General features: G+C 41.4%; 2 protein-coding genes across 2 annotated transcripts; both read right to left on the bottom strand.

The window, feature by feature from the left end:
• Window positions 1-612: 612 nt before the first annotated feature.
• ppp1r27b (protein phosphatase 1, regulatory subunit 27b) lies at window positions 613-3234 on the bottom strand. The gene is made up of 3 exons (XM_053417996.1): window positions 2081-3234; window positions 1813-1963; window positions 613-1193 (listed from the first exon to the last, which is right to left on the bottom strand). Exons 1-3 carry the CDS (start codon window positions 2304-2306, stop codon window positions 1070-1072), a joined length of 501 nt encoding a protein of 166 aa, XP_053273971.1. The 5' UTR covers window positions 2307-3234; the 3' UTR covers window positions 613-1069.
• A 287-nt stretch (window positions 3235-3521) lies between these two features.
• Window positions 3522-14825, bottom strand: p4hb (prolyl 4-hydroxylase, beta polypeptide). Its single transcript, XM_053417995.1, has 11 exons — window positions 14490-14825; window positions 12769-12975; window positions 11442-11575; window positions 11079-11216; window positions 8596-8700; window positions 8091-8216; window positions 7745-7945; window positions 7509-7629; window positions 7017-7198; window positions 6416-6526; window positions 3522-5033 (listed from the first exon to the last, which is right to left on the bottom strand). The coding sequence occupies exons 1-11, from the start codon at window positions 14626-14628 to the stop codon at window positions 4953-4955; spliced, it is 1545 nt and encodes a 514-aa protein (XP_053273970.1). The 5' UTR covers window positions 14629-14825; the 3' UTR covers window positions 3522-4952.
• Between the last annotated feature and the right edge of the window lie 9053 nt (window positions 14826-23878).

The following is a 23878-nucleotide window of genomic DNA, read 5'->3' as shown; positions in this document are numbered from 1 at the left end:
TTAGAAAAACGGGGACTATTCATGCATCAAGTAGTCGTTGAGGCTGCTCTTACATTCATATACTGTAGATATGGAAGTGTTGTGATGCTGACGATCGGCTGAACTACGTCTCATTTTTTGTTAGGTTGATAAAAAGTAGATTTCTTCAGCTTTCCTTTCATTTTTACACTTCTATGTGGGTTTGTCCACAATCCTTAGAGAAGTTAAGATCTGCTTCAGAGAGCATTTTATCTCCTTGAGTCTCAGAGGATGAAATCAACACTTTGTAGTATTAAGTGTTAGTTGAAACCAACACATTTGGTCCATTGATCATAGTAACCCTGATGAGGGTTGTTGACGGAATCTGTTGCTTCAGATTTCATGTTTGTGATGTTCTTCCTTTCTCATTGTGAATTTATTCCAGGACACTGAGTCGTGAACATAAACAGAAGCTGAAAGTGATAAATGCTTATTCAAGAGTTAATTGTAGCAGCACTAGTAAGGTTGTTCTGAACAATGCTGGGAAATAAAAGAAATGGTATACAAACTTTATTAAAAAAGCAATGTATAAAAAGTCATTTACAAACCACTAAAAATGAATATAGTTAATTAACTGAAACGTATGTAGAGGCAACAATAGAAAAACATCCTTCTGATCAACTGTAAACAACTGTGTTACCAAGTCAGACAACACAAGCCTGTTTGGTTTTTATAATGGTGGCCGACAGATTGTCAGAGAGGTGCAAATGAGCTGAGCAGCAACAACAGCTTCAGGTTTCACAAACCCTCTTAATTCCAGTGACGTGCCAAATAACATCAGCAACTCCACATCATACGATTCCTTCAGTTCACAAATCTCAGATCTAGGGATCAGAGAGGAGCCGCTACCGGCAAAAGTTCAGTCCACTCTGGAGGCAGCCTACTGTCTCTGTCAGCCCTCCATCCAACAGACATCCACAGTCCTTGACCTCCTGAGCTGAGGCAGCTCACAAACTCAGAATGCTGGGCTGACGTGGCCTTTTCTGTCTATGGCTGCAGCGCAGTCAGACGACTGGGCGTTAGAGTTGGTAGCTTTAAAAGCCCAGGGTGTTCAGTCGTTCACCGCCAGCCCAAAGAGCTCCAGCAGCTCCTTGTTGTCCGGGTCGATGAGGTCAGCCGGCTTCTCCCCACAGTCGTTCTCCAGCTCTGGGTCAGCACCCAGCGACAGAAGGTAGCTGAAAGGAAACGGTATGGATAAAAGGTATCAAATCTTGTTGATTTGCAACATTGGTAAACTCAATGCGAGTTTCTACCATGCTTCAGTGTCAGTGAGGTGCAAGAATAGAGCAGATCTTCCAGCTTCTCTTACCTCTATGGCGTAGGAGAGCTGTGCAGCCAATGTGTGTGTGTGTGTGTGTGTGTTGGTATGTGCTTGACATAGTTTCAACATGTAATGTTAGTTGCCTCCAGTGGCTTAATTATGGGAGAAATAACTGTAATCATCAACAATACCTTTGTTTCTCACCTTTTTAGACTAAAAAGTGAAACTTTGCGTTTTTCAAAAATCCACCAGCACATTTTTCTTCTTCAAAAGGATGTTGAAATAAAACACCACTGCTCCGTTCAAAATACTCTGACATGGCTCTGGAATGACCAGTAGGTTTTGGTTGCTGATACAAACTTTTATAGATTTTTCTCTATAGTGAAACTTTTGCTGACTTTGACTCTTCTGTACTTGCTGCTATTGGGCTCTTTTCATGATAGTCTAAATTACAGTCTCACTCTGAAGTGAAATAGATATGATTCTCTTTTGACCTTTTGATTGTTCAATATAAAAGAAGACTGGATGCTCACCGTGCAATGTGTGGGAAACTGTCGCTGCAGGCCATGTGCAGAGGGGTCCATCCATCCTCGTCTCGCTGGAGGATATCTGCTCCGTGATGGACCAGCAGTTTGACACACTCCAGGTTCCCAGACAGGACAGACTCGTGAATTGCAGCCATACCTGCATAAAGAGGAGAAAATGAGATTTGCTCAAGATGTTTGTCGACTAACAAGCAAGCTCTCTTAAGTGCATGAGCGATTCACGGGTGGGTGTTATGGTTGCGTTTCATGGGCTCACCAGAGTGGTAGATGGTGTCCAGGGAGACTCTCCTGGCTCTGATGAAAAGTCCAATCCTCTCCAGCTCGCCGTGGCGCACATAGTCCTGAAAAACGATATCATTGGAGAAGTGGACACTGCGGGTCTCCTTCAAAGAAACAGATCTCTTGCAGCTGACTGGGACTCCACAGTCCTTGGGGTAAGTCTTTATTCCCATGGTCTGGGACACAGGGCACTGATACCTCATCCTAGTCAAATTCAGTCTTCCCTTTGTTTTTGCAGAATATCAGATAAATTCCGACAAGACTTTTACAACAATGAAATTTGACTCCTTGAAATCTCAGAGACCAGAGCAGATTTTCGGAGAGATGTCAGTTGTGGACCTGCAGAAAGATCAGTCTGTTATGCTCTTGCTGTTCAGTGTGTTGACATAGGAGCTGTTGCTCGGAGGGCCAGTGGGTCTCTTTATACTCTCTGTCTGCCTATTTTAAGAGGCTTAGCTTCAGTGACGAGACCTGGAAGATGAGCAGCCCACTGGTCAGGGGCCACCCACTAACCTGTGACAATCCTATGATACAGCTCATGTCTCAAGTCTTGACAGCCAGTAACCTCTGCAACTGTTGTCACCCCCACACACTCAGATGCTGCCCCCTTTAAGATAGTGTTGACATCCACCCTGGTCAGAGGGAGAGGGAGGCTGGGGGGCTTCTAGTAAACACCAGTCATGATAAAGGGGGATAACTGCCAGGGAATGAGTTGAAGTGCCATTTGTAGGCTGTTGACATAAACCGTCTAAGAGGCTGCTTAATCACGTACTATGTTAGTCGCTGATGTGCGACACAGAAAGGGTGCTGCTCATTTACAAATGACTGATTTGCTTCATCAACATACAGGGAAATGGTATCATCCAATTTAAAGATGCAAACCAAACATTGTTATTCAGTGTTTTTAAATGTGATGATTTGATATTTTTTTGTTTTAATGTTAAATAAGAAAACAAATGGAATTTGAAGACATCACATTGAGCTCTGAGAAATGTGATGGCAATTTTTTTTTAACCTCACTTGCAGCGTGGGGTTGACCTCATGGATCCAGTCTGGGATCTCATGGTCCCCACACAATGACTCCTAATGTGTTCATGCCCTGATTCTTTAGTCTTTTGCCATGGGTTCATATTTTTGGTTTCAAATCCCCTTGAGGAAATTTGTCATAGGGAGCTCGGTATTTCTAAAATCCTATCTGTGGCCCCGAAGGACAGACAGAAAGGACATCTAGAGCCTAGTTATATTAGCATAGTTGTTTTGAGCTCATTGCTAGCTTAAACAGGCAGGCGTTTGGTAGAAAGTTGACCATGTTGACCATCGTAATTTTGTCCATGTGCACATGTGATGTATTGGAAATGCATTACAGACATCGAATTAAAACAAAAAGTTCAAAAAAAGAAAAGAAACTGAAGACAAACTTATTTTAGTATTTTGTTTATTGGCCACCATTTCACGTTTACCACATCAATTTGGATATGATGGAATGCTTTTTTTTTATTTTCCCCTACCATTGTACAGATGTCAAAACCATCACCTTGCTCTACTCAAGCCTCCCCTCCATGCCAAACACATACACACACACACTTTTAAACCATTCAGAACTGCACACTCACACCTCACTCACACAAACACACAACTGTGTGGCAATATGGGTGTTGGGTAGAGCCAAAAGGGATGGCGGTACAGTGTGGGTGAGAGGTGGGGCTGTGCAACTGTTCCCTACCCACCTCAGATAGAACAGACACTTCTCTCAGAACAACCTGACCAGGGAACTGTACCAATCTCTGTCCGCTTTAGTAACCACAATGAATCTCTGATTAGGCATGAATGCAGTGCGACCTATCAGAAATGGCTCCAAAAACCATCCCAGGTCTGAGAGTGTGTCCAAAGGCCAACTTTGCCCTTACAGGGCCAGCTGGCTACAGCTGGGCACCATGGTACGTTATTAAAAATGACAATTCCTAAATTAAAAAGCAAAAAACCTCATGTGAAAGCAATTAAATAAAAAAGTTTTCCCTCAAATAATAATGAGTAGCCGAGCTGAAATGAGGAGAGTGAACTGGGAAATAGTTTGGGAATGAAGGACATGATAACAAAGTAAACCCCCTTCACCCATTAAAAGAAAGAGCATCATTGGTCTCAGCTACAGATAGGGAACCTCTGTGCCACACTGAACAAACTTTGTGGGGTGTATTTTAGTGAAGACATTGCAAAATAAAAAAGTAACATCTATAGGATGGCCCCTTGTCCCCTGAGAGTTCAGTCCTTACCTAACCAACACACAAAACTCTGGTCCTCTGGTTTACTGTCAGAGGAAAAAGAACACTGATATCCCCACATACCTACAAATATGCTTTACAGTCATGTAGCTCATACCCACACTGATCAATGGAAAGATGGTTTTTAAGAGGGGAGCAAATTTATCAGGAAAAACAAACATTTTGAAAACTGGATCTCAATGCCATATTCTTTTTTTACATTTGGTGTAAAATATACAAAGGCAAACAGCTGATGAGGAGCTTTGCAGAGAAGGCATTGAGGTCTCCCATAGAGGTGGTGTGCTGTTCCACAGAGTCCCCAGATATGGGACAAGACCAGTCTGACCAGAAGCTGCAAGCTTAGAGAAGTGGCAGGCCAAAAAAGGCCCTGCCACGCCACTGATGGACTGACTGACTAACTGGCCAGCTGGCTAACAGGCCGGCTGACTGACTGACCGAGAGGGGAAGTATTAATGTTCACAGGACAGGGAAGGTCCACTGGGAAGTGAAGGTAGTGATGGTGACCGGTTGGAAGGGTTGGGGCGGGACTCGTCTCCTCTCTCTCTCTCTCTCTCTCTCCACTGCCAGCTCCTACAACTCATCGTGTTCATCGTCACCTCCATCCTCGCCGTCAGAGTCCTCGTCCGGTCCTTCATCTATATCATCCAAATCCTGGACAGCAGAGAGGGTTGTTAGTCAATACTGAATATTCATAATCTGGATTATAAACTAGACCTTCATGCAGTGACAAACATCTAAAACACATCTGAATAAATAAAAAGCAAGTCTAATCAGCACTGTCACAAGCTAAAGCTTTGTTCTGCAGAGTCATTCCCTCACATCTAGTCTGTGGACAGGTGGGTAGAGGAGATTCAACTGACACAGAACAACACTAATGTTGATAACAGCCTTGCATGTGTGGCTTTTATCTGGTGGCCCGGGTCTCCAGGCAAACGCCAGTAAACAATAATGACAGCTGCAGGGGGCATTGGCGGACAGCAGTGGGCTGCACCGCAATTAGACTTCTGGGAAGGGGCGTGTTGGCAGTAGTGGAGTGGGAAGGTGCTAGAAAAAAAATCCTTTCCAATGTGCACTGGATACAGCAGAGTCACTGAACACAGGGAGTTTGTCAAAGTCCAAACTGCATCATCTGCACGTTTGACCAGGACATGGAGCCGGGTGTTACTGGCAGACTGGTGGATATCATAAAAAACGGTGACTAAGTGCAAGCTGCCATTTTTCGTAAAGCTGAAATTCCTTCAAATTAATATCTAATCCTAAAACCATACAATGATAGTGTTTCTTCCCAGTTATTCCATTCCTAATCCCCCTTATAAATCAAAAAAAGTGGGTCAGTTCTAAGGTTACATCCTAAAGTCCTCATGGGGCCTCGTCCCAAAAACCTATTCTGGGCAACTTCAGACATGAAGCCAATATGCCGCCAAATACACTGGAGTTTCAATGACAGATGTGAACTCTCTTCTAGGCTCTTGAATTCAGTTTTATTATCAAGACTCAACTCCAAAAGAAGTTTCAAACAAAATGGTGCATTTTCTGTTTCAAAATAAGAAACTTTGTTGGAAATAAAGTGTCAAATTAACAAAAAACATCTACAAATTGCTTATGAAACAATGTAAATGCACCTATATTGAAAATCCGTACGCAAAGCAAGTCTGCATACATGCGGTTTAAACAGTACATTTTGATAAAGTGCTCTGACCTACTAACATACTGCTTTGTTTCACTGGCTTGTCTCCAAAAGCCAAATGTAGAGAGTGCCAGTAAATGAAGATCATCGGAGCAGCGGCTCATTAGTCAAGCTATAGTCACCAAAGTCCAGACAGACTCAGCAAATATAGGCAACCATTCAGACACTTGAGACGCAAGTCTCATGTTATGTTTGTGTGCTCAGTAATGAAGGGACTACAGTTTTTTTCGGTGAAGATGATTGGACTAAGAAAAAATAAGTTCTCATAAGGCTACAACTATGCTGTGATTTAATTGCTTCAAATTAAGCAATCAATTATGTCTCAGCTCAGTGGAAATTAGCTCACCTCTGCATCCAGATCATCATCGTCTCCTGCTGGGGCGCCGCCGTCCTTACCGCCGCTCTCCAGGAACTTGGTGAAGCCTTCCAATGTTCTCTCCCCATTGTAGTCGACCACCTGTTCAGACATCATTATTGAAAATGTGTTGAACCAAACACCAACATAATGGGGCAGAAACTCATAAGGCCTGCAGGCTGAGGTTTCTGCATGTGCTTAACGCTGCTAAATCAAGAAGCACTAATGACATTTTGGAAGCCTCTATGGTAGTGACTTTAGACCCAAATAATCACCCAGATCCCGTTAATTCATAACTGCTAAAGCACATAATGAATAAGAAGGCAAAGCTATTTTTGGGAAGGAGAGTTGTTGGATGGATCAGTCAACACAAGCAGCAAGGTTAAGAGGGATTAGAGTAATAATACTGTTAATGTCTCTCACTGCTTACATATCAAATCTTTGATCAACAAAAACAAAAGGGGTGACATTGTATTTCGGTTCTTACTCTTAAGGATTATTTCTTTCTCTACCATCCCAAAATCAGATAGAAAGTTATGAGGAACTGAAGACAGTACAATTGAGAACATAAACTCTGTGATGAGGCGCTCACCTTGCGGTCATCTCCAGCAGGGAAGAACTTCAGAGTAGGAAAGCTATGGACTTTAACTGTCTCGATCTCATTGACTGTGGAATCCATCTTTGCCACGACGGTGTCATCACTGTCCTTGTACTTCTCTGCCAGCTTCTCCCAGATGGGAGTCAGCTGTTTGCAGTGTCCACACCAAGGTGCATCTTTATACAACAACAACAAAAAAACATTTCAGTGTCACATTATTACTGATGAAATGTACAAAACACTCAGCAACTTGTATTAGCTTTAGCTCATTAAGGTACTAATCATTGAGCACATTTAACATGTTTAGGGGAATAAAAGTTTAGCTTCTAATATTCATTGGTTTATTTCTGAATACTATTTATTGAGCTGTTAGCTCAATAAATAGTACTCTTTTATCATGTTTTACAAATTGAAACTCCAATGTCTCCCTATGTCATAGGGAGAAAAAATTTAAATAAAACTAGTAAGATCTGAAAGGGCTCTTACAGAATTCCACAAAGACGTTCTTAGCAGGATTGAAGACGACCTCCTCAAAGTTCTTGCCCACCAAGATTTTGACAGGGTTTTTGTCCCAGTCTTTAGGGATGTCCTGGCTCATGAGATGTGGCTGTAAAAGCACACAAAGACAGACCATGACATTAACAGGATTAATTCAGAATTTGTCTTCAGTGTGTTGTGTATATACACACACACACACACAAACATATATAAACCTCTCCCACCTTAAGTTTGCCATCAGTGAACCGTGTGCAGAATTCAACGATGCTCTCTGCTGTGATGGACTCGCTGTCTGGCTTGTACTTTGTCATCTCATCCTCCAGGGTGATGAGGCGGATGGCTGGACACTCTTCTTTCTTCAGGCCAAAGAACTCCAAGATACGCTGGTTGTCGTCCACGTCGCTGTCAATGAAAATGAACAGGATCTGGACAGGGGGAGATGGGAGAGATCAATTTAAAAAAAAGAAGATCTGTGTGATATTTTCAGCATGCACAACAATCACATGTCAGGTTGAAGACATGTGCATTTCAGAGTGCAGAGAAGCACGTCTCCTCAGGCAGGTCACCTACCCGGCCCCTGAATCCTTCTGCAGCTTTCTTAAACTGGTCCATTTTGTCCTTGAAGTCTGAAGCAGCTTTGGGCAGGAACATGAGGATGTGGGACTTGATCTCTCCGCCAAAGATTTTGGGGGCAGTCTGATGAACACAGAAACATGCGAGTATTACATGTGCACATCAGATGTTGAGTTGCACTGCTTATGTTGTGGAAAGTACTTTGTGGTGGGATGTAACAAAAGTTTTTGTAACTTTACTAGAGTACATTTTTCATGAAACGGTACTTAACTGATGTAGAAATTCAGAAGAGTCCACCGCTGACTCTCAGCCATAATGCTGGAGTAGACGAATTAGGAAATAGGCTACACTCTGTAAAATACTTTTTATTCTCAAAGTAGATAAGTTACTGTGGTACTTCTACTTGAGTACTTTTGTCTATTTATCTGCACTTTTGCTCAAGTAAAATGTTTGAGTGCTTCCTCTACTGCTGCATATTGATGTGCACGGCTTCACTCATTACCTGCTCAGTGAACTCAATGACCAGTGGCAGCTGGTTGGCTTTGACAAAAGCCAGGAGATCTTCTTTGGTCATCTCTCCATCAAAGGTATTGCGGCCCTCGTCGAACTGTAAAGGAAACATGGAAACATTGAGATACAAGTATTATCCTTCCATGTGATCTGCCTGTGAACAGCAAACATAGATTTACCAAACAAACTACTTTAAAATCTCTTGGTAAACCCCACCTGAAATAAGAGCCAGAGAAGTGGCTTCTACTGGGTGTTAAGAATAGCAGTGGTACCAACTGTGCCAAGCAGTCTTTACTGGTACACAATAGGAGAAACGATGTTTGGTCAGTGGCATGCTGCCAGCCCTGTGGGCACTGATTGAGACTGTGAAACATAAGCTCTGAATCCTTGTTGAAATAAACAAGTGAAAGACCCCAGCTGTTGATTAAGACTGAGCCCCTGATGTGGGAAGGTTTATTTAACTGTAGGCAATGAGCCCACATATCAGCAGTATGTGGAGTAAAGTTACCAACACGGTAAAGTTACCACAGGGATCAGAGGCCAGACAATGGCAGAAGAAGCCTTGAGCCTCCGTCCAGAAGCCAAAATGAAAGATCATCCGTAACTGAAGGACAGCGTGCACCAAAATAAATTGTGAAATTGTTTTGGTCAGATAGAGATATATATATATATATATATATAGTTCTGAGAGGTTGTGCAAGTTGTAGGTTAAAGGACAATCTTTTGTAACAGTTAAATTCATCAAACAACCTCAGTACAGGGTTGCTTAATTTTTATGAGCGGACCCACTGGACCTTAACCCAATAAGACATATCTACACTGATAAGAAAGCAACAATCGCTGACCTGCGTCATTGACTGTTAGAGTTTGTACCTATCTAAGTATTTAGTTCATTGCTTTAATGGATTGTAAACATTATTTTTATTGAAACTATAATGACATTTCAAAATATACAGTCAAGAAGTGCTTGGTAAATTCTGAAGTAGTTTGTCTTCTGATCCAGCAGAGGGCAATCACTGTCAGTTTAACCAATTGCAAATCCTCTTGACCCATCAGAAGAGTAGGTCAGTAATGGAGCACTTTGTTTTGAAAATGGAGGAAGCTAGTAAGCCCTTTAGGAAACGCTGTGGTGGACACCATTGAAGTGGCATCATTTTGAGTTGCGTGTTAGTTTTTGTGCAGTAAAAATTAAAAGGCCAACTAAGATCTTTACCAAACCAACTGCTCAGCAAACAAGTAGAAAAACGATAGTTTGATCCTCACTCTGCAGGGGACATTGTTAGGGAACAGTTTGCTGGAGAATTAAAACAGAAGCTGTCAATAGCCAGTTAGTTTCTCACGAGTCGTGTTTATCTCTTATAAACTGATCAAATGTCTGAGACAATCTAGCTCATTCCCCCTCTATCTCCAATTGTGGTGCCTGCCCTGTTTCACAGCAGCAGAGAGAGAGGACAAGTGGAAGGACAGAGAGTGTCTCATGTCTCTCCAAAACAAAATGTCATGTCAGATTATCTGTAGTTAATGTAATGGCGCTTGCTGTAGTATAGTAATTTATGTACTAACAATATATATCTCCATTTTATCAATGGTTTACATTTGTGGTTCATAGTCAATTTCTCCTGCTTTGAGTGAAACAAAGTGAATATTTATTCTTAATTTTCTAATCCCCTATATTTCTATTAACTTCACTTTACGTCAACTATTACAGAGGAAAAAAAAGGGCAGCAATAAATACGTTTCTCTCTCGCTGCTTTGAATTTCTGAGCAAATCCCTTTTTTTGGAGAGTAAACCATACCGGAAAAAGAAAATTCTGTGGGAAACAGTGCACATAGTTTAATCATTCTATATAAATATTTGCTTTGCCTTAAATCTTAGAGTTTGTGTGATTTCAATGTCCTACAAGAGGTGGGAAGAAGGAAACAAATCATCCATTTGTACTTTTAAGGAAGTCATTCAGCTGTTATCCATTCATCCTCTGCTCTAAGCCAATGGGTCCACTCGAAAGACAGACCATTAGCAAATACAGCTCTTTGCCATTCAACATAAGCTCAACATGTTGAGATCATTCACTGGGAAGTCAAGCCACAGGGCCAAAGTCAGGCACCCATCTTAAACGTTAAAAGATCTTCCACAGGCCAAGTTTAACAACAGAGAGGGGATACTGTGAGGTCCACAACATCACATTACCAAGGCGTGGATAAAAAACACCGGTGACACCACTATAAATGCTTACTTATGCATGTGTGTTTTCAAAAACTGATCCAAGGCCACAAATACACTATTTAGTATGTGATACACATGAGACAGTCAGTAACTACTCAAACTCTGCCATTTTGAAATCTGTACTTAAAGACAAGTCCTGTAATCAGTTTGTATAAATAGAAACAGTACCTGTATGTAGATGTGATTTTTGTGTCGTGACATCTTAGATATTTTGAAACAGTGAAGAAATACACTCAAGCACTCAAAGTCACCTTCTTGAAGAGGACAACGCTGTCCTCTGACACTTCAAACTTGGAGAAAACAGCCTCATCGGAGGTCATGGCGAAAGGAATGTCATCTATGCTCTCAGCTGCCTTTTCGTAAGCTTTGGCACCAGCAGATTCGGCATCCTGCAGAAACATGACACGTTTATATGAGCATAGTGCGATTAATTAATCCCAAAATCACTAAAAGTTAATTTAATACAAGTTAACAAATGGTATGGCTCTTCAGATGTGTGAATGCTCGAAAGCATCATGATGTCTCCATATAAAATGTGTAATACATAAACAAATGGAATGAGCTTTTTACAAAAATCACTCCATATAAACCTTAACTTGTTATTCAAATTGTACCTTAAAGAATCCAACGACTGCAACCTCATTGTCAGCGATCACAGACTCTGCCTCTGTGACCCCAGCCAGGGTGGCAACGGCTGGGCCTGTGCGCTTTTTCAGCCAAGCGACGATGTCATCTGCCTGTCTGCCAGCTGCAACACAGTAACTCAGAGTCATTCTGTATGCACAATATCCCAAAACTGATTCAATTCCTCTTATGAGGACAATAGGACACTCTTTTTTAAACAGACAGTGAAACCACTCAGTGAAAGCATCTTAAATCTGAATGAGATACAGCAGACATGAACTAAAATGCTAGTGTCTCAAGGGAGAACTGGTAAAGTGAAATAGCACCATCAGTCAAACTACAGAAGTGGAGGCACAAAGACACCACTCGTTCATTTTCTGGTGTCAAAGTCTTTTTTGAATGTGAAAAAATATCATCAGCAAAAACACATGACTTCTGCTTTTCTGAAACCTCTGGCCAACAGCTCTTACCACTTCAGATCAAAGCACCATGTAGTATAAAGTAATCTGTACGCTCACTTTCTGAGGCAGCAAAAACATGTTTACCATTTTTGAGTAAGCCTGTTGCAATCAAATTGGAATTAAAGATAGATCTGGCTGCAACACTGATGCAACACGGGAGCAATTTCCCTGAGAAACCCATGCTGATGAAGTGAGATAGCATGGAGTGCTGGTGCAGTACGTGGGAGAGGGGAGGAGGGTGTTTCTAGAAGTTGAACTCAATTCAGAGTATTCATTTCCACCAGAAAACCCACATTCAAAAGTTACCTCTCCCCTCCCTTTCTAAACGTGGCCTGGGCCAGAAGAGGCGACGTGAAGAACTGCACATATCCCTACCCTGCTGACAGGCCAGGCTCAGAGTCAGCATGAGGGGAGCGTGCAGAGGAGGCCCAACCTACATTTTGTCTCAGTCTTGTTACAGAGAGCTGATTGGCTGACTCACGGTTTCTGCTGCTGTGCAGATCATATTACGTCAATGAAGAATGCCAATGTGCCTATGGTTGTCTGATCTAGATCTTCTTCATCTATATAGAATTTCACAACATTATAATATCAATTCACTTCAATTTGCTGGAGGTTAATCAAGATTGAGTCACTTCGGGAAAAAGAAAACCCATTCCCATTCATTTCGATGCTTTTGGTTGAAAAATGTTAAGCTACAAGATGAAGAAAAAGACACTTAATATTTTAATTCAAAAAGTTCCCAGACGCTATTGGGGAGGATAAAAACATTACAACTGACAATATACTAATCATATCGGACTTCTGAATAACTTCTAATACAAGAAAGTCATTAAAGACAGACATTAATGCTCACCAGAGTACTCTTTGGGGGACTCCTTGTCTCCACCCTTGAAGAACTTAATTGTGGGGTATCCCCGGACACCATACTCTTGTGCAAGTTCAGTCTCCTCTGTGGCGTCCACTTTACCCAGGCGGATGGCTGATCCCTCGGCCTTCAGCATGCCAGCGGCCTTGGCATACTCTGGGACCAGGGCCTTGCAGTGACCACACCATGGGGCGTCTGCAGGGCACAAAGACATGGGCTCCACATTAGACATTGTCATTACTGATTCCTGAAAAATGAGGAGAAATGCACATCAATTTACAGAATTTTAAGTTCAGAATGTCACCAGAAGGCCCATAACATTCATTGAATAATGGTATAAAAAGACAAAAACAAAATGAAGCCACTTCTTGAATATGTGCTCTTATTAATTCAACCAATTTCATGGATTAGATAATTACACAAAAATGATAACTAAACATAGATAACGTTGAATGTTTAGGGAAAAATTTCAAGTGAATTTTTTTAATCATTTTAAAAACTGAGAGCTGTATCTTGAGGGCTTTTGTTTAACCGTTACTAGTTTAGTGGCTGGTGCGCACACACACAGAAACACTAAGGACAAATCAGTTCCTGCTGTGGTTTCACGTGTTTAATGTTGGAAAATGGTCTGGGTGCAAACGGACAAATCCTCTGATCAGAAGTGACACGTCGAATTCACGGACCTGACGTTGCATCACCTTAAATTCTCCACATATAACAAAACTTCCTTGTTTCAGTTGCGTCAACACAAACGCAACAGATGAACTTCTGTAATGTACACGTCAACCTAGCTCCACATCCACGCACAGGCCCCGCCCAGCTGGGGTGTACGTGGGGACAAACGAAGCGCTGGTCCCTCCCACCTCCAGCTCATTGGAGGGTCTCACCGGGCGGGTTCTATGACTGGACCACACATGCGTCACTCGCAGTGGGAACAGGTCATCACACTGACAAAAGTGAAGCGGGACGGGCCTGCAAGCCGAGAAAAGCGGCCCAGATGTGAAACCGATTAGAGAAGAGATAAAGAATCGCAACTAAAAGAGTAATACTTCAAACAACAGTGATGCAAACTTCCGGGGAAACTGAAACTCACCGAGAAACCGCAGAGAGGAATCGAAACTTTGACTGAACACACTCACCCACTATTTTAGCTTCAGGATACCTGTGTTTATTACTAACATGTTATTGCAGCTTTATTCTGACGACAGAAGTGCTAATGCTAGTTTAAAATCACATAAGTACGACAGGATGCTCTACTATTAGCTCCCTGCACCGCCCTGGCGCTACAGCCATGATACAACAGTAATGTGGATGAATAAAAGTTGTTAGGCGATTGACGTTAATAGTGACACAAGCGGAATTTAACCGTGTTCAGACAAGTTGAGTGTTGCGTCTGAATTATTTACACTTCGAGGGAACTCGGCGCTAGCTGCTCAAACTTCTGAGAAGTAGTGACAAAGACAACCCGTCTCCAACAGTTCCCTCACAGATAGAGCAGCAGGAGGAGAACTAGGTGAAATAAACCCTGGCGCTAAACTGAGCCCGACATATGTGTATTAGCTGCTAACAGCTGCGACTTGTCACAAGTGTCAAAGTTTCATGCTAGCACGGAGCCAGGCTTCACGTAGCAAGCTAGCCGGGTAGCCGCCGAGTCAACAGCAAGCAGCTAGCTTTAGCAGGAGAGGTTGGAAGCAGCCGTCGTTACTCACAGAATTCCACCAGGATGTCGGGGTGAGCGCTCAGAGCCTCGTCCAAGTTACTCTTCTTCAGCACCAGGACGTCGTCCTCCTCGGGGACCTCAGCCCTGCTGGCCACGGCCAGTGTGCAGAGGAGCAGCAACTTCAGCATAGTTAGCCTCGTAAGTGTTTCTTCCCGACAGAGAGATGGGGGCTGCGAGGACGTTCGGTTGCGGAGTAGCGGCGGGGAGTCGGTCTCGGTTCACGGCTTCTTCCTCGTCCAAAGGTTGGGAGAGAGCTGGTGTTTTGTGTCTACCGCTACTAACGTGGCACCGCACGCAGAAACCGGAGGGGTCGGCCTTGGTGCGCATGCGCATTTATTAGGCCGAAAGCAGTTCGTGTTGAAATGTGACTGGACCGTGGAGCAGTGCACCTGGAAGTGAATGAGCTGCACTCTGCTGCGCGCGCACATAGACACAGACACACACACACACACACACACACACACATACACACACACACACACACACACACACACACACACACACACACACACACACACACACAGCATGAATACACATTCCTGTGTCACCGCCTATTCGCCAGACATCTGGATCTCAATTCTGATGCACATCACCTAGTTTTCTGTTTATCTAAATGAGTGTAAGATCTGTAAATTAACATGTGTTTTTGAAATTGCAAATATAAAAGAGCAAAGTCTAAATGATGAGTAAATATCACATGATGAATGGGGAACTAACACTGATTACACTGGTAAAAAGAGATGGTTTTTGGACGATGAAGGAATTGGATTCTATTCTGAAAACAAATATCGATAGTCAAACTGTAATCCACATTGACAGTTTTATTAATCAAGAACTCCATATTTAAATCTAGGGCTAGATTTTGCTTTCAGTAAGTGACAGTGTTTTCAATTTTTTATTTGATTAACTTGACCGATTAAAGATGTGTTATGCGTCACTGAAGAACCCATTCAATTTTGGTGCGAATTTAGGATAAAAAAATTTAATTTTTTTCTTTGAGAGTAATGAATGGATCTTCATTTTTAAAATGAGGTATGTTTAGGGATCTGGTTTCTTTGTGAACTTTAGTGCAGCCTAAGGGGCCTGTTGTGCCTTGGAAGAGGTATGTGCTCTACTCAGTGCTATTCTAGTTTTTACTATAAAACATATGAAAAAAAATATATTGTATTATTAAACATATTGTAACATCATATCTCCTCCTCCATTTTTCTTCAATATACACCTGGTGCTGCGTATTCATTGTCACATCCCATTATGACCATACCGTTCCACAGATGTTATATCTTGCACTATCCGGTCAGTGTGTTTCTATAATCTTCTGCAAGTCCTCTTTATCTGACAGAAGAATTTAGCTGTTGTTCTGAGAATGGCTGCGACTTCCCAGGGTTTAAGGATTTAACTAGAAGATCTAATCAGTGAGCGAGAACCTGAGAAGCAGTTCAGCAGGTACACTTTGCTCATATTTTAGAGCAAGTAAAACTGGTCACAGTCAGATGAAGACAAATGATTTAGCCAAAGATAGTAAGTAGTTTAAGTCTAAGATTGTAACTTACTTAAATGTTCAGGTGATGAGTGAACAATCTAACATATATTCAAGCATTTTGTTTGTGTACAGTGTAGGTTTTGCATTCAAATGTCACACTGGACTGGACTGGACTGTGGATTGCATTGTAGAATCACTTGTGAGTTATCTCAGAATCCCAATTGATTAGTTGATTTAAAGTCCAAAACCCCTTTAATAATGTGTTTCATATATCCGTGACAAAATTACTGCTCATTTTCAACAAAGGGCTTCTGGTCAATAAGAAGTCCAGATAACCAAGAAGAACCAGATTAGCCTTATGATGTCATCAGAGTTCATTTTGTTCAACCTGCTAAGCTTGTTTCTTCAGGCTGATGCTCACCATGACGTTATATTCTTCTGACAAAGGATATATATCATTGAATATTATTCACAGGTCCGATATCCCATTTTTTAAATTATGATATCCTCTAGATTTGGCTAATCTCTCCCATGTTAGTAATTTTTCTCTGCAGTTAAAGCAAAACACCATTAAATCCAACCAGACTTCATTCAAGGAAAAAAGGTACAACTGTGATCTGAGCTGAAGATTAAGACTAAGAATAATACAGACCCTACTGAATCTGCAGAAGGAAGCTAAATTCAGTAAAAATGCTTCCAGCTTGCAAATCTGACTGTTTATCATCAAACCAGACAGGCATCTGTCAAGATTTTAAAAGACCTTGTTTAGCCCCATTTGTTTGAGTATGTTGAAACAGGGACTCCTTGAGTAAATATTACTTATGTGCATACAGATTACAGGTCAGCTCACTGTTCAGCCTTTGGCTGCTGATGTTTTACTGACGTACTACAGGCTTTACAGAAATAAGAATATGTACACAGTATTGCATCTTAACATTGCATCTGACATGATCCCAGGTATCTGGTTCACATTGTCCCTCTGCATTAAGGTGGAGACTGGCTGTACTGGCTTCAAACCACCACGCACAAGTGCAGTTGTTCTACGGGATTATTTGTGGTTTGATAGAATAAAATTAACTTTTAAGTGAAGATGTTTTTATGTCATTTTATAATGAAACTGTGTTTGTGACGGATCAGGAAGTTTCTGGTCAGATTTAATGCAGAAAAGCTACAAAGTGATATTCAGGATCAAATGTTTGCTCAGTTTCCAAGGCAACAAACTCTTCTGATTACAGCGACCATACTACGGGAAAATTAGTCTTCATCCAAACTCCCCTGATCCTATATGTCTGACTTTGAAGCTGTTATATAATTTGATGTGATATGGCTGCCATACAATCATTTGGACAACTAATCAGTTAAGTTAGCTAATGCTCATATTTACCAAGCGTACACAGAGTGGATGACCAACCCAGTGGATCCTATGTGATAATACTGATGGTAAAATATAGACGTTTTATTCTGCAGCACCTGAAGGTGTCATGACGCCCTTAACACTTTGTTGCTCCCTCTTTTTTAAACACAAATCATATGTGTCATGAATTTTTGCCACATCTCAGCTCTGACAAAGCAGTTAGTCGTGGCAGCCGCAGTTTGACAGTTTCTCACTTTTGCACGAGGTTTGTCTACATCCTGCAACTCATCACATAAGAGAAACCAAGTCACTCCAAAATAAGACTTTTATCATAACACATCAATTCATTGGTATCATAAACTTTAATAGGAGATGTAAAGCTTCAATTACAATTGTTAATTTCTGTGCATTTTGAAAACACATTGACACACTCTTTATGTAGTTTTCCGCTGCACTTACATTACAGCCTTACAGTAGCTTTCATTTGATCGACACACAGCCCATGAAACAGTTAAGTTACTGCCAAAGTGAGAGGCTATCTGTTTATTTTATCAAGGGCAATTTTTTATGCAAATATTCCGTATACTGACTGCACTCCTGTTATTTTTATCTGTATTTTTTTTAACTTTATTATTTTAACTTTTATGTAATCAGGCAGGTCAACAGTGAAATGAAATGGAAGGAAATGAGATGCAAACAAAAGTGATATATTCAGAACGCTTTTTCACAAAAAGGGCTTCTCACCCCTGCTCAGAATATCATTCACAAGCTTTGAACAGACGATAAAAAGATAACAATATAGTGATCACAAAACAACTCAGAGCAGACGGGTTCAAATCTCGTCGGCACGGTCGTGTTAGGAGACAGAAAAAGCCGAGCGGCATCGGCAGGTGAGCTTTTTAAAGTCAGCTCCACCAACCTTTATTCCAATCACCAGCAGGACCTGACACTCACAGACACAGGCAAAACAAAGAGCAGTGTGAACAGCACCACCCTTAGGCAGGGAGGGAGAACAACACCATATATCACACATATACACACATCATGACTCAGAGTTACAACAAGCAGCATAAAGGAACACACTACCAAACTCATCAATGCACAGCTCGCCAAGGTTGAACACACCAACAGAACAAGGGACCCAACATAGTATTATCTGATGTCCATATTACATCATCATCATGGACACTGGAGACCTGTACTGAATTTAACAGGTACATTTGCAGAGCCTTTGGGTAAACTGACGCACAGATGATGAGGTCAGTTTGTATAGTCGTGTGCTTGTTTGTGCAAGTATGTGTTTGTATGATCATGGTCCTGGAGATTACTGCAGCAGGAACTACCACAGATCTGTCATTCCTCTCCAAAAATGCACCAACACTGACCATTTAATTTAAGATACCAGATTTCCTGTTGGGTTGAGGGTAAGGCTCTCAGATACTTTTTTGTAAAATACTACATCTGTAAAGCTAAATTAAAACAAGGGGCTTTGATTTTTTGGAAATTGGTGGGCACAATTGAGTAATTTTACCAAGCCCACATGCTAGATCCGATCATTCTTTACCAAGCTGGATAAATGTGCAAAGAGTTTTCCAACATATTTAGGCCCCTTAAAAATGTTTTGGAAGATTGAAAATTAAGGGAACAGTACCGTGCAGAGACTTATAAAATAGCAGAAGATTGTGGGTTTGAGTGAAGCAGAATGGTGTAAAGAGCTGGAAAAGAGCAAACCAAATGGTTCATGTCAATCACTCCACCAGCACATTCGGTAATAAGCAGGATGGATTCAGACTAGAAAGAACGATGATGACACACTGATCAACGTACACTGTGCTAGAGCATGTGTTTTGACCATTTGGACGAAGTAGGTTCATTAAGCCTAATGGGATTCTAATTAGGTTGTTGGCAGAGACAGAGAGAAAGAGGACACAGATGTTCACCTTTAAATACATTTATTCAAAAAATATTAGAAAGATTCCAAGTGCAGTTGCCATGCCAATCCACCCAGAGCTGGCCCCTGGAGTCCTTGAGGTCATTGAAGAGAGGACATTCAATTACAGGGAACTCTGAGTATGATGTGCGCTTATAATCAGTAATGCGGATGCTGACGTCACAGCCAACCTTACCTGCATGTTTCATTCATGGTGTTCACCATTTGAAAATGCGTCATTTCAATCTATCTTCTAAAAGAACAGTATGTGACAAACGATGTGTCATGTCCCAGGTGATGAGCTGGTTCCAACACGTTGAATTCTGTTCAGCGTTTCCAATAGATGAAACAAGTTTCTGACAGGCAGCATTTTCAGCAACATATTGAAATAACACAAGGTTTACTACATTAAAGCTTCAGGGGTGTGTTTACTTTCACAAGTTAGACATACATGGAAATTGTTTTTTAAGAGTGTACATCATGTCGACTCATATCCTGCATCGCGGTCGGTGACCGTTCCTCTTCTGCAGATGCCAAGCTGCTCAAAGGTCTTGAGTTAGTAACAGTGACACGACAGCTTTGCCATCCTGTATTGGGGCCATTCCAGCCCTCTGCTACTTGACCACAATATTTTCTGTGACTGTCATTTCCTCTCAGATTTCCTCAACAAGATAAACTTCTTTTGATAAAGTTTAAACATGTAGTCAATTGCAATCCTATTGTGATTCTATATATACAAACCACACATGCACAGTGTAATACATTTATAATAGTGCAAGATATTCAGCAGCAGGTTTGTCTAAGACTACAGGTACACTTTGGAGGGCAAGAGTTCATTGGTTTTGAGAATTAGATGTGGAGTTACCACATGCTGTGTCGACTCATCAATAGACTGGGCCCTGCCAGAGAAGTCCCTCATTTTGTTTAATTTCTCTTCGCGCATATTTCGTACAAGCTATGGTAACTCTCACATGCAACTGATTCTGAGTGACAGGCAGTGTTGCCAGTTAGTTACTTTAAAGATTACTTGATTTTAAAAGTAACTAAGTTAGATTACAAGTTACTTTATTAGTTACATTCAGCACCTGCCGACAACACCCCCGCCGCCTCAACATAAAAATGACAACCGGTTTTGCTAGCACTCACTTTATTAGAAGCCGCCGGAGGGGGCCCCGCCGCGCGAACGGAGGGTTCCCCCAACGGGCGCCGTAGCTGAGGTGATCCGCGAGTCGCTGCCGCCGCCCGCCGTACCCGGTCCCCTTCAACCGGGGTTGATTCTTTTTTTGTTTTATCTTGCCATTGAAATAGGCCATCACTTCTCAAATAACTTCATGACTTTAATGCTGTATCTAGACCCACATACATACATCGATTTTGTCCTGTATTGTTAAATGTTAGAATATCAATTTTAATCAGAAGGCTGTTATGTGGTGTGGAACTTCTAGCTCTAGGATGAAGTGCGCCGTGCGCCGCAGGATGATGTGCGGTGATGATGATATACGCCGCAGGATGATGTGCGCCGCAGCATGAAGTGCACCGCAGGATGAAGTGCCCCGCAGGATGAAGTGCGGTGATGATGATATGCGCCGCACTTCATTGTGCGGCGCACTTCATCCTGCTGCGCACATCGGTGCAGATCGTCTTACGGCGCACATCGTGCGGTGATGTGCGGACACTGGCCGTGAGGCCTCCCTCCCCCAAAATAACATCGAGGAGTGCCGCAAACCGAGCCTTCGTCGGCGTTGAGAGGAGGGCGACGGGCGACTGCTCCCCCAGCCGCTGCACGTGCCCAGCGGTTTAACCACAAATACCAAAATAGTAACGCACAGTGACTTGGGAAAGTAACTTTAATCTGATTACTGGTTTGGAAATAGTAACGCGTTAGATTACTCGTTACTGAAAGAAGTGGTCAGATTAGAGAAACGCGTTTCTAAGTAACGCGTTACCGGCATCACTGGTGACAGGTGCATGGATCCAAGAGAGAAAGACAAGTTCTTGTGTGAGAGAAAGACTCGCATGGCATGAACAGCTGCAGCTGAAACTATGAGGTCTGATTTTCTGCTTAATGGAGGCGAGAAAGCACGGATTAAGTAGCAGTGCACAGAACTATACGATGGAGCAATGTACAGCAAAAGACCAAGTTAGAGAGCTCTTCTGATATTTTGAGAAGAGTCAGATATTTTCTTGGTTCATTATGAAACTGTAGCAGAACCATAAGATTGGTCATGTCAGGTTATCTAGCAGGACACACGTGTATGCATGTTATACTCTCCTGTCATTCTCTTAATGGCACCAGATGCATTTACTTTCTTTTTAATATTATTGCAATTTCTATTCTTTTTAGATATAACACCAAACAACATAATAAATACAAAAACGATCTAAAAAAAACTAAGAAATTAATTATGACATGAATTAACAGATAAAATTCAGTCACTCAACCTGAGAAAGTCCAGCAACAAATTGTCATAATGGGAGTGTACAATAATTCATTATAATCCCAACAACAATAATAATATATAATATATATGTGGGGAGGAGACCTCGGGGAAGACCCAGGACTAGGTGGAGAGATTATATCTCAACACTGGCCTGGGAACGCCTCGGGATCCCCCCGTCAGAGCTGGTCAATGTGGCCCGGGAAAGGGAAGTCTGGGGCCCCCTGCTTGAGCTGCTCCCCCCGCGACCCGACCCCGGATAAGCGGATGACGATGAGATGAGGAGATATATAATACAATAATATAATTCATCACTGTGATGAGCATATTTGACCAGAGGGGGCCATATGGAAGTAAATCAGTTTACTTCAATTCAATTTACGTTGAAATCATGCATTTTAATTTTCTGCCACTGAATTTCAGTATTCAAACTTTCAAAGTACAATATTCAACTACTAAGATTCAGTTGCAAAAAATTTGATGCAAAAATTCAGTAAAATGTCAAAATCGGATGAAACTGATTTACTTCCATAGGGGAAGCACAAAGACAAGTAAATGTGGAAACCATCCATCTTAAATCAATGTTTGTAAACTCCCACATAGCAAGGCTAAAATCATATTTTAGTATTTAGACATTGTATAATATATATCCAGTTAGGAAAACCAAATGCAATGAATACCCTGCAGATAAAGAACAACATTTGGAGCGTTGCATTTGCTCTTCGGAATCTCTGTTTGTTATTCATGAGCTTTTTACATTTGTTTCTTCTCTACCAATTCTTGAGGGAAATATCCGTCTCTTTAGTGGCTAAGTGCTTCACCATGTTCACCAGCTGATCACTAATGAGTGGACCATTTGTTGTATTTTGTTAATGTTATCTGCCTGATCCTGATGAGGATTGAGTTGTTTGATAGAAAACCAAAGCATTAAGCTCAAAGAAAGGCTGCATAGACCAGAGAGGACCTGTAGTGCTGGTTGATAAATCTCTGAGGATTTGACATTCACTGATCCCTTTCACTTAAGACATTGTCTTCTGATCCATTGTTGATATTAAACAGAGGAAGTGATATCAACGTGCTACCATCAAACCGACTTCTCTTACGACGGCACTAGGCCTCCATTAATCTGTATTGGGAAAAGCAGGTTCCCAGTGAAAAATATATGAAGTTCAGTTTGGAGACGATAAAAAAATGCTGCAGTTTCTTATCAACAGCAGCACCTGAAGATGATTGACACACTGACACACACACACACACACACACACACACACACTGACACTGTTCAGAGAATGGAAACTCTGCTCCTGTTCAAGTATTAGCTCAACTCAAATATCCACTCAGAGAACACACGGCAACACATGTCAGAAAATTTCCGGGTCATTAAAGTTTGAATCGGTGATTAATGATGCTGAATCATCAATGGTTCAAATTCACACAAGTTATATTTTATATTAAGACCATTTGTCTCCACTACTGTACATGTCATCATGGTGTGATTTAAGGATATCTTTCCTGGTTTTACTGAAGCATAGATATTTGATACTTTAAACACTACTATTTGCCAAATTTTTATTTGTAATATCATAAAAAGTTATTTTATCACAACATCCTTAAGTGGATTTAAAGGTTCTGCCACAAGGTGGAGCCTTGAGCTAACACAAAACTGGAATAATTATTTGTTGTTGCACTCTAGTGGTAAATAAGGGGAAAACCCTGCTGAAAAAAACCCATTACATTGACTGAAAGATGTTATATTCAGTAGGCTACTAAATACTTGAAGCTAAATACCTAAACAAAGAAAAACCCTCTGAACAATTACCTGATTTTACAACACAGAAATTACCATCTGTCACAGGGACAGGGTGTGACATCATTGAGCTTGTCAACTGGCTGTAATATGTTTTTTCCATGTGTGATTCAATAGTTAAATGTGAGACTAAACCTGATGACAGTGTTTGACCAGTTGCTCTGAAAACTGTGTGTGTGTGTGTGTGTGTGTACATTGTATTTCACATCCAAAACAGCATGTCATGCACATGATCATATATGCTTGCACACTGATGTTTGATACAATAGCTATATAACATTAATATAGACTCTATGGTTAATATTTACACACTAACACGTTATACTTTGGACTTCGTTCTTTACAATTGTTATTTTATGTTTATGT

The sequence above is a fragment of the Pleuronectes platessa genome, chromosome 3 (genome assembly GCF_947347685.1).
Source record: "Pleuronectes platessa chromosome 3, fPlePla1.1, whole genome shotgun sequence".
Taxonomy (NCBI): domain Eukaryota; kingdom Metazoa; phylum Chordata; class Actinopteri; order Pleuronectiformes; family Pleuronectidae; genus Pleuronectes; species Pleuronectes platessa.
The sequence above is the reverse complement of the archived record's forward strand: the minus strand, read 5'-3'. Positions and strand labels throughout refer to the sequence as shown.

Coding starts and splice junctions, on each gene's coding strand:
- ppp1r27b (XM_053417996.1), bottom strand. CDS start 2,306: ATGAGGTATCAGTGCCCTGTGTCCCAGACCATGGGAATAAAGACTTAC. Junction 1,964..2,080: donor GGACACCATCTACCACTCTG/GTGAGCCCATGA, acceptor CTCTTTATGCAG/GTATGGCTGCAATTCACGAG. Junction 1,194..1,812: donor AGTTTCCCACACATTGCACG/GTGAGCATCCAG, acceptor GTTTCCTTTCAG/CTACCTTCTGTCGCTGGGTG.
- p4hb (XM_053417995.1), bottom strand. CDS start 14,628: ATGCTGAAGTTGCTGCTCCTCTGCACACTGGCCGTGGCCAGCAGGGCT. Junction 12,976..14,489: donor CGACATCCTGGTGGAATTCT/GTGAGTAACGAC, acceptor TGTGCCCTGCAG/ACGCCCCATGGTGTGGTCAC. Junction 11,217..11,441: donor CAGTCGTTGGATTCTTTAAG/GTACAATTTGAA, acceptor ATGTTTCTGCAG/GATGCCGAATCTGCTGGTGC.